At 43.6% G+C, this 11129-nt stretch overlaps 1 protein-coding gene across 3 annotated transcripts in view; it reads left to right on the forward strand.

The window, feature by feature from the left end:
- CGNL1 (cingulin like 1) overlaps window positions 1-8879 on the forward strand; it is a 150892-nt gene extending 142013 nt beyond the window's left edge. For all 3 annotated transcript variants that reach the window (XM_068275513.1, XM_068275515.1, XM_068275514.1), the window contains exons 18-19: window positions 5774-5937; window positions 7332-8879. In XM_068275513.1, coding sequence (XP_068131614.1) covers window positions 5774-5937; window positions 7332-7467 — 300 coding nt within the window. In that variant the 3' untranslated portion in view covers window positions 7468-8879. The remainder of the gene's footprint in view (window positions 1-5773; window positions 5938-7331) is intronic.
- The last annotated feature ends 2250 nt before the right edge of the window (window positions 8880-11129 follow it).

Below are 11129 nucleotides of genomic sequence, written 5' to 3' on the forward strand. Positions count from 1 at the left end.
AGCTGTTCCATCTACTCTTTCATCCATAAAGCAGCCATCCAAAGCCTCTAAGTCTAAACGTAAAAGATCTAGGAAGGCTTCCCAGCGGAAAGATCCGTTGCCCATGGCAACCACAGATAGAGAGGTTATTTCTGTCAAGTCTGAAATGGGCAAAACCATGCATGATGATAATGATGTTTATAATGCATCTGCTGATCAGTTTCCAGGTTTTTTGCCCCAATCCAAAGCTTATGTGGATCCTGCTATAGGTAGGATCGCACACTATATTAAAGCAGTCAAAAAATCTGTACTCGTTCCTGATCCCCACCCATATGGAGATTATTTAGATACTGGGTTGTTTGAACCGCCATTTGCCTCATGGGAAATCGGGGCCTTGGTGGAGGAATTTGATTTGGATTGGAAAGCCTTTTGCGATTTTTACATCGCAAAAAGCGCGGATGTCCTGAACGATTGTCTTGACTCTGTGTGCCTTTTGATTGATTCTGATGAATGTGACAAGTGTGTTGTGGATCTGGTGATGTATGTGTGGCAGATCATTTTGGATGAATTACACACACACCAATTAATTGATCCCAATAAAGAGGTAAAAGATTCCCGTTCTGTTCCTGCTCCAGTTCCATCTGTAGACTGTGCGCACTATGATTGTTCATCCTTTGTTAAGTGTGCATGGGAGCCCCCGTTTGAGAAATGGGAGATCGAGCTCCTGGTCTATGAATTGGAATGTGATTGGAGATCGTTTTGCAATCCATACCGTTCTAAAAACGAAGCAGTTTTGTATGCGTGCATTGAGTCTGCGTGCACTTTAATCAAGACTGGTGAATGTATCTCTGACTTTGTGACTCCGCTGTTTGACGTGTGGAGAATGATTTTGGATGAACTACATGCGCTTCAATCTGCTAAAAACACATTGTCAGCGGACGATTGTTCCAATCCTCTGGATTTAAAGAAAGTGAGTTTTGAATGCATTCCCTTTCCCAAAGCAACTGAGTGTTTGAAGTCTGAGTGCAAGTCGTTCAGAGCAGTTGCTTGTGTGGAAGTTGAACCAGTGCGGTCTGATGTCGCCACCGCACGTATGGCTGCAAAAGGTCTGTGTGGTCCTGTGTCTAAGGAAGACAGATTTTTTCCCTCAGGATCTCTAAGATCGTCCGTTTGTGAGCCTGCCATGGGGAAAATTCCTAAGTTATGCAACTTTAAGAAAATTATTGATGTGTCTAATAAAGTTTCTCCTGTTGTTGTCGCCACTTCTTTTGCAAATGAATCTATGTCTTATTCTGTTTGCACCTGTGCAGGCCTGTTGCCTGATGACAGTTGCTCCAGTGTTTCTGTCCTAGATGCCTTGCAGTCTGCTCCGCAGATCGCGGAGGTTTGCGATATGGAAGCGTCAGTTTCGCAACCTAAAGCGATCGTGGATCCGCAAATTTTGCGTTCTGACTCCTCGGATTCGACCTTGTTAGCTGAATCTAAGAGTGAGACAGCGCTTCGGTTTTGCGAATCTGATGCTGAAGCTTCTTTGCCTTGTCCAGAGAAGCTTTCTCTGAACCTGCCCTGTACCATGAATGAAGGCATGATGTCCACTTGCATTGACATTTGTGAGTCTGATTCTGAAGAAAGTATTGACTCTCCACCCAGTACTCTGGATGAGTCAATATTGCCTTGTACAATATCTCCTGCCCTGCCCCTAGAGGCTCGTCTAGGTATTGCTGCTATTTTTACCTGTCTTTCTGCAGTTTTGGAGTTGCAAGCTAGTTTGATTACTACGCAGAGTTCTGGGTGCAGCGAGATTAAAGTTAGGGAGTCAGTGTGTGGTCCAGTGAATATTCCTGTACGTTCCACTCATGATGATGAAATTCAGTCTCAGTTTATGGTGGAACCTTCCCTGGGACATCTGCCCTGTTCTCAAAGTAAAGTTCCAGTTTTGCCCTGTAACATGGATAGTACAGAATCCTTCTTAGACAACTTGAAAAATGATGTTCCTGAGGTCTTGTTTGATGATCTGAAGGTCTCTGAGTTCCTCCCAAAGGGTGCAGAACTTGAAGGAGATGTCTCCTGCCCCCCAGGTCCTTCTGAGGTGTTGCCCACTTCAGTAGGCATTGCTGCCTTGCTGACTACTTTTGCAGCTCTTGTGGAGCTTCATTCATGTGTAGTCAATGATGATATTACAGTTACAGAAAATTCTGAATTTGAGTCTTCTTTTGAAAGACCAGTACCTGTGACCTTTACTCGTGATGATTTTCTGCCCGATACTGGTTTTGGTCTTGTCGTGTCGGACTCTGAGGTTGGCAGTTCCCCGACATGTCCTGAGGTTTCTCCTGTACTAGTGTACCCCGATGTGCTCTGTGACCCAGAAAGCCCAAGTGTGCCTCGGTTACCAGCGTACTCAGATGCTTCCTCAGTGGAGACATGTTCTGATATAGCCTGCCTGCTTGCATGCCCAGAAGTGGTCCCTGAAAGTCCTGATCTTGATGGGTGTCCTGCTAATTTTGAGTCTGGAATGATCATAGGTTCCATAGGGGTTCTTGGTGGTTCTCCATGTGAGCCTGGTGAGCGTTCTGGCTTCTTGGGATCTCTGCGGAGCTTCAAGGCGTTCTGGGAGATTCCGGGAAAGGTTTTGCTTGGTGCCCTGAATACGATCAGCAATGGCTTTGGTGTTGTAAGGGACACTTCGAACAGGTATTGCGGCAGGTTTGGTATTCTTGGACGCTCCTTGGAAGGTGGTGGGTATTGTCTGGAGGGTGTCGATGGCTTCTTCTCTGGTGTCCACAGTCCTGATGGGTGTTACGCTGAGACTTGTAGTGCTGATGGGCATGTTTCGGTGGCTTCTGCTTCCGATGAGGTCGGTTTCGGATGGACTGACTCTGGAATTGGGCCTTGTCGGGCTGTCCTGACCTTCATGAGTCTTCAGTTAGAGTTTTGTGATTTTACCAGTCTTGAGGGATGTCTGGAATCCATCCCTAGAAGGGGGGGTACTGTGATGATCCGCTCAGCTGGCTGCACAGGCAGACAGCTGTTTGTCCATTCCTCTAGTCTGTGGGCTGCAGGTCTCTGGAACAGAGACCTGTCTTTTCATTGCAAGTTTCTGTTCTCTTGCTGGGGAATTTGCATACATTCGTTATGCAAATCCTCTACCTGCCTTCTTTGATGACTGGCACTATAAGAGCTTTATGTTTCCCAGAAGGCTTTGCTGGTCATTTCCCTTCCTTGCTCAGTTCCTGATGGACACTGCTGGAGTGTCAGCCATTGCTATCTAGTATAGTTAATTCCTGGGGGTTGCTTTTGGCTCCCCTTCTAGCCCAGTCAGGTTGTATTATCTGTATTGCCTGTTCTGTCTTGTCTTGCCTGTTTGCCATTGTCCTGTCCCTATGGTGGTTGACAGGAAATGGTTCTGATCTATGTTCTTGGAGTATAGCTGGTGCAGCGGTTGCTACCAGCTATCTCTTCTGTTCTGTTTCCTGGGATCGCGCTAGCTACTTTGTGCTAGCGCTGGGGATCCTTCTGTTCTGTTTCCTGGGATCGCGCTAGCTACTTTGTGCGAGCGCTGGGGATCCTTCTGTTCTGTCTTGTCGGTCGCGATTGCGCTGTCACCAACGGCGGTTGATAGCGAATCGTTCTGTCTTGCTGAGATCGCACTAGCCGCTAGCGTTAGCGGTTGTGGATCTTTCTGATCTATGTTCCTGCTTGGATCACACTTGCTCTGGCGGAAGAGCGGTGAATCCTTCCTGCCTAGTTCTTGTTTTTCGTGTGTCTGTCTTGTCCACTGCGCTTGCTACAGGCTCGGTGAGGTAACCGTTAAGCAAGCGCTCGCGTCCCCTGTTTCATGTTTGTCTGTTTATGGTTAGTTAGGCGTGCTTGTCTCTATTGTGCTTATCACGTGGAGATCGCGCATAACCGCTTGCACTGTTGCGAATGAGTGCGGTGTTCGCGGTTAGCTAGCGGTTGTTGTTTTCCGTATCTCCTTATTGTATTTGCTGTGCCTTTGCTACCCTTGTATTCTATTCTGTTCTGCCTTGTGTCACGTCTCGCGATCGCACCTCTCGCGATCGCGTTCCTATTTCGTATCTGCTGTTGTGTGTGCGCGGTCGCGGAGTGGCGACTGGATTGGCGCACACACATACAACCTATCCCTTTTGCTCAATCTCATTTACTATCGCCTCTCTTGCGATTGCATTCTGCGCTTCGTACAATTCCTGTCTGGCACTTGTGGAGGTACACGAGGATTGGTTCCTCTGCACTTCCCAGCGCCATCTGCCGACAGGAATTTCCCTCTACAGGTGCGTAGCACCTTTTGCTGGGTTCCTGCAAATTATACGCTTGTGGAGGATCTCCGCCGTGTCAGCGCACGCGTTGTGCGCTGATCACGGGGAAAGTTCCACAATCGTGACAAGAACACAGCATATTACTGCAAAATAAGTATAAATCATTTTTATCAGGATTGCTTCAAGTTCAGACCAAGGAATGTTTTCACTTGCCCCTCCTTATTATTTATAAGAACCAAATATTAGTTTTGATTTGGTTCTGTCTGTGTTTACATGATCGGCAAAGCTAAAGGCCTAGACATTTTGTAAAGCATTCACTGCCCTTCCTGTTTTTTTAGCCTTAAAGAAACCCAAAGACCAGAATAATATAAAAGAGAATATGATGGTACTGCATATAATCAGAAGTTACCTCCAGCGTAACCTGCATGACAAAATGGCATGCTCCAGGTTTATAGCCAGGAAAATAATATGCAAATTACTGCTTTTTGCTAAGATTGTCAGGAGGTAGTCCCCAAGTATCTGAACCTCTTTTACTCTGACCTCTTAAGTCTCAATTTTATGTGATGGATGGCTTTACTGATCAATAGGAATGCTCAGTGCTCAGCCTAATTTATTGATACTTCCAGTATGCCTCACTGAATCTTGTAATGAAACGTGCTTTGGGTGGAGACTTGGTTGTGGAGGATGGATTCTCATGTACCATCCTGAAGGTAGGAACAGAGTCCCCTAATGCACGGGAAGGCTGGAGTGTCAGCAGCAGCGGGTAGTGCAATACACAGGCAGGAGCACGGAGGGTTCAGGCCGAGGTCAGCGGCAGGCAGCAAACGAACATAAGTTGATGTTGGATTGCCATGCTTTAAAATATTGTAAGTTTGTAGGAAGCTGAATGTTGTGGGGTTTTTTTCAGCCTTTTTCAGTGTATCAGTATCAGCAGGGGACAAGATCGCTTATCCTTATTTAAGAGACAGATCACATTATGATTTTATTCTTGGTTGAAATCTCTATTTGTAACTTCCAAGAGAATCTAACCTATTTTACCCACAATGCAGTATGGCTGCAAAATGGCTTCTCTACCTAGAGACATAAAGACCGTTGACTTATACAGTAGTTAAATATTAACATTTAAAACTGAAGCAAGGGGATGTATGGCTGTTGCTCAAGAACCAACCAGTCAGAAACAGACTCCTTATATACTTCATCCTACTACCAATTACTGAATCTGAGAGAGCCTAAGCGCTTTGAGTCCTATGGGAGAAAAGCGCTATAGAAATGTTATTGTATTGTATTATATGTTTGGCTACTATTAAGTGATGTGTGGACAAGGAAAGCATAATTATGCCAATATGAGGTGTTCAGAATAATAGGCATTGTACAGACTTGCTCAGAATCTTTCTAATTACTTTGAGGGTTTGGTCATGACTATATATTTGTACACCATACTGAGGTAGTGAAGTTTTCTAAGAAGAACCGTTTTGTGCATTGACAAATGTTTGCTTTCCCCCCCCCCTTACAATCTATAGCTAAGTTTACGACTTAAATCAATGAAGAGACAAATACAAGAAGCCGAGGAAGAAATTGATAGGTTGGAAAGTGCCAAGAAGAAGCTTCAAAGAGATTTAGAGGAGCAACTTGACCTCAATGAGCAGCTACAAGGGCAGCTAAATGCTACAAAGAAGGAACTCAGGTTAGTGTGTCTTTGACTGTCTTTTAAATTACACAGTGTGACAGTAATACATATAGGTTAATGTTGCATGCCTTAATAAAACACCTACAATAGTTATGTTTTTTTATTATGATGTCTGCTGTAAATGTATTGTTAGTGAATTATAGATCACAGAGCAAGCAGGATAATAGTAGCTAAAAATACTGCTACCTAATTCTTAAGATTTTTCTTCAGTTACCTAAAGATGACAGCACTGAAATGCTTAGCTGTATTACAATATAGCATGTTTGTGTGAAAAGCGGAAATACCTACTTGCAGAATCAAGGCCTTCTCTGCTGGCCAGGCAGAGTCTATGCAGTGGTCACGTTTCATGAAAGAGTAGGGCCACTCCTCAAAGTCACTGCTGCTAATGGACAAGCTTTACCTTAATGAAACCAAATCAATGGTCCTCCTATAACCAGCTCATGGGCTTAGCCAAAATTCTCACATTTCAATTCATAGGTATGCTTTTTTAGTTTGTTTCCATATATTACAATTGCTTCATTTTAGTATACTGAATAGTTTTCTATTTCAGTTCTGGTGGAAATATTTTGGCCAGGATCATCATCAGCCAACCTGAAAATATTGCATTCTAGACCCTGTAAAACCTTTGTCCAAGTACGGCCAATTAGCAAAAATAAATAAACAAGCAATCTCCTGCTCCCTCACAATCCTTAATTCATCCAGGGGAAAGTAAAAGGTAATTGAAAAATGTCCAATATGCCTTGAACAGGAAAAAAAAGTCCTTTCTAACTCCATACAGCAATCAGGTGAAACCAATGGATTAACATTCCACTCTTTATTAATGGAAATATAGGTAACTCTCCAAATTTAATTATTTAGTATGTATACACTACCAATCAAGAGTTTTAGAACACCCAAAATTGTCTGTTTAAAAGTGCATTTTATATGCAAACTGAGTTACATAAAAACAGTTAAAACAAACATTTAGGATGCATTCAGACGATATCCGCTGCATTACGGGATAATCATGCTTGCAAACTCACTTCCCATGTAATGCTATAGGCCTGTTCATATCTCTGCATTGTGCTGGATCGCATTATTCTAACTCCCTGGATGCAGTAAGTTTCTGGATAACATGCACATTCTTTGAAATAAAGTGTATGTCACAACGTGCACAGTATCCTTTGAAGTGCATACAGAGTATAATGTGTGCATTATGCAATGCATACAGCTTGAATCCAGCTTTACAGTCAGTTTCTGATGGAATGTATTTGAGAACCTGTGATCAGAGATTTCTTTTTTTAAGAACCTAGTAAATAGCATACAAAACTTCTCCATAAGATTTGCTTTGTTTTTATGTGTTGCTTTTTGTATTCATACAACTTAAAATGCATATGTATGTATTTTTATAGCAGACGCAGAAATTCCCCAAGCAAGATGTTGAATGATCTAGATGATGATGATGATGACCTGAGCACTGATGGAGACAGTCTTTATGAAGCATCTTCTGCATATAAATTTTCTAGGGAAGACGGCCTTACCACCTAATATGGATCTGTTACTGGACTCTAAAAGAGATATTAACCATAGAACACTTTGCACTGTACATCCCATGCAATACTCAGAGCTGCACAATGGACTCCAAACTACCCAACATGTATTATTATTCTTCCATGCAGTTAGAAGTTGTGATGAAGGAACTGTTTTCTCCTTGTTAAGCTGTCTGATTAAATTGTAATGATTAATTGTTGAGTTTTTCAGGCAGCATTTGCCAACTGCTGAGAGACTCTACATGAAACCAGAAGATCACACGGAAAACCAACATCAAATATCAGATCATTTGAAAGGTCAAAATAAAAACCAATCTCAGTTAAGCAGTAGTGGAAACAGTTAATAGATCTCCCATCAATGCACTATATTATTAAAAAAAAAAAAAACGCAGGCCTTTCCTGGATCATATACAAACCTTCTTTTGAGTGGAAAGAACTGAGTTGATTTGGATCATTACTAAACCCAAAATTGAACAAGGAAAATTTGAACAGGTATAAGATTGATAGTGTATATAACTACAGTATATAAGCAATGTGGTGGACAGAATACCTGTTTTATGAGCAGGTTGTGCTTGGAATTGAAGAGATGGGTGGGAGCTTGTGTAGGTCACTATGCTGGCACAGCTTACTGTACACCCAGGCATGATCTGTAGTCACAGGAAGCATGGAACCCACTTTATAGACAGGAAGGAGGCATGGAACTGTCTAAAAAGCACAGCTACCTAACACCTACAATACAGTGCCAAAAGTAATACTTATAATTTACAATAAACATAAATAATTTCAGAAATTAACATCTTCAGTTTTGGGTTTAGTTAGGCTGTAAGGTTATCCAGGAGATGAAGGGGGCTGTCTTGTCTGCCTTCCGTTAATTCTTTGCGCAGTATAACTTACTAGAGAGAGCTTCAATGGACCACTTCACCATTGCTTTACTAAAGCTGGAAGGTTTCTGATTGGTTGTTTTTGCAAATAGTCTGGAATGTGGAAGGCTGCAGTCCATGCAAAGATCCAAGGAAAGTGAAGATTTTGCAAATGCATCTTGCAGAGCTTGTTGATGAAATTGTTATAATCTGCACTTTTCAAGACGTAAAACCACTTGCTGATCACCCATTAGTAAGAAACGACTGTACAGTATGATGTCTAATAAACATTATGCCTTGTAAATATTCTAATCCATATATAATGTTTTAATAGTAATTAATCATACAAAACTGTTACAAATTTGTTGTTATATAGTGACTCAGATATAATAACTAATTGCAGAAACATTCACATTCAGCAACATTTATTGCTGAACTTTGTTCCAAAATTGCCGCTTCTAACATTGTGATGTAAATAATTGTTTATACTGATTCTTAGTCTGCTTTGTTGTAAAATGCAGTATGATGTCACTTTCGCAACATGCTTCATTTGCTATCTTAAAATGAAATATTATTTTTTTAATATGATTACATCTATTAAAAGACCTTTAATGGGATGCAAAGACTTATTTTTACTCCTATAATAATTTGTCTATGAACTGAGAAAGAATGAAATAAATTATGATTGCATGATTTCTGACGATTAGATGAGGTGATTTAAATTTCATATTAAATTAAATATATGCTTTTATGTTCTGGTCACATACTGTTGTTTGGACTCTAGTAGCATAACTACTACAGGGGTCATACAGTAGTTTAGGGTGGATTAGAAATCTCCAGGCATTAATTTGGATATTGAAGCTACTCATTCCATTAAAAGTCAGATGTTTATCAACACTGAAAATTAATTCCATGAATCAAGAGGTAGCTAAACGAACTAAAGGCTGCTGCTCAAGGTAGACTAGTTCTCATCTAGCATGTGTACAACTGTCCCAGTGCATCTTGTATGAGCACATTGAGCTCTTCTTCCCCCTTCATAGCAACAGGAAATGTCACTAGCCTCTGGCCTATTGATGCATTTATACAGCACCTGGCCCCGAACTGTCACCCAATGGATCAAGTTTCAGTCCCAGAAGGTGACAATAACTCTGCTTGTGTGCTCTTTAGCCAGCCATGGGAAACACTCTGCTAGATTTGGTCATCACAATATGGTAACATTTGATCTGGCATTTAACAGAATTTTGAGCAAAGGGACAACTTAACCACTTAACGACCGCCCACTGCACATGGGCGGCCGGAAAGTGGATCCCGCAAGAACCGCCGCATGTACGAGAGGCGGCGGTCCTTGTACGGGCATGGGCAGAGAGATCGCGTCATTCGTGACGCGATCCTCCGCCAGGGACTGGCTCCGCCCCCCCCTCACGCTGTAACCCGCTGGGCGTTTGGAAGCGCCGGCGGGTTACTAGCACCCGGATCGCCGCATACAAAGTGTATAATACACTTTGTAATGTTTACAAAGTGTATTATACAGGCTGCCTCCTGCCCTGGTGGTCCCAGTGTCCGAGGGACCACCAGGGCAGGCTGCAGCCACCCTAGTCTGCACCCAAGCACACTGATTTCCCCCCCCCCCCTGCCCCCTGATCGCCCACAGCACCCCTCAGACCCCCCCAGATCCCTGTTTGCACCCAATCACCCCCCTAATCACCCATCAATCACTCACTGTCACTATCTGTCAATGCTACTTTTTTTATTAGGTCCCTAACTGCACCCTGGGGACTCCTGATCCCCCCCCCACCACTCAGATTCTCCCCAGACCCCCCCCCCCGTGTACTGTATGCATCTATCCCCCCTGATCACCTGTCAATCACCCATCAATCACCCCCTGTCACTGCCACCCATCAATCAGCCCCTAATCTGCCCCTTGCGGGCAATCTGATCACCCACCCACACCAATAGATCACCTGCAGATCCGACATCAGATCACCTCCCAAGTGCAGTGTTTACATCTCTTCTCTACCCTAAACACCCACTAATTACCCATCAATCACCCCCTATCACCACCTGTCACTGTTACCCATCAGATCAGGCCCTAATCTGCCCCTTGCAGGCACCCAATCACCTGCCTACACGCTCAGATTGCCCTCACACCCCCCCCCCCCCTTATCAATTCGCCAGTGCAATATTTACATCTGTTCTGCCCTGTAATAACCCACTGATCACCTGTCAATCATCTGTCAATCACCCATCAATCACCCCCTGTCACTGCCACCCATCAATCACCCCCTGTCACTGCAACCCATCTATCAGCCCCTAACCTGCCCCTTGCGGGCAATCTGATCACCCACCCACACCAATAGATCGCCCGCAGATCCGACGTCAGATCACCTCCCAAGTGCAGTGTTTACATCTGTTCTCTACCCTAAAAACCCACTAATTACCCATCAATCACCCATCAATCACCCCCTATCACCACCTGTCACTGTTACCCATCAGATCAGACCCTAATCTGCCCCTTGCGGGCACCCAATCACCCGCCTACACACTCAGATTGCCCTCAGACCCCCCCCCCCCCTTATCAATTCGCCAGTGCAATATTTACATCTGGTCTTCCCTGTAATAACCTACTGATCACCTGTCAATCACAGCCTGTCACTGCCACCCATCAATCACCCCCTGTCACTGCCACCCATCAATCAGCCCCTAACCTGCCCCTTGCGGGCAATCTGATCACCCACCCACACCAATAGATCGCCCGCAGATCCGACGTCAGATCACCTCCCAAGTGCATTGTTTACATCTG

Source organism: Hyperolius riggenbachi, chromosome 3 (genome assembly GCF_040937935.1).
Source record: "Hyperolius riggenbachi isolate aHypRig1 chromosome 3, aHypRig1.pri, whole genome shotgun sequence".
Classification (NCBI taxonomy): Eukaryota; Metazoa; Chordata; class Amphibia; order Anura; family Hyperoliidae; genus Hyperolius; species Hyperolius riggenbachi.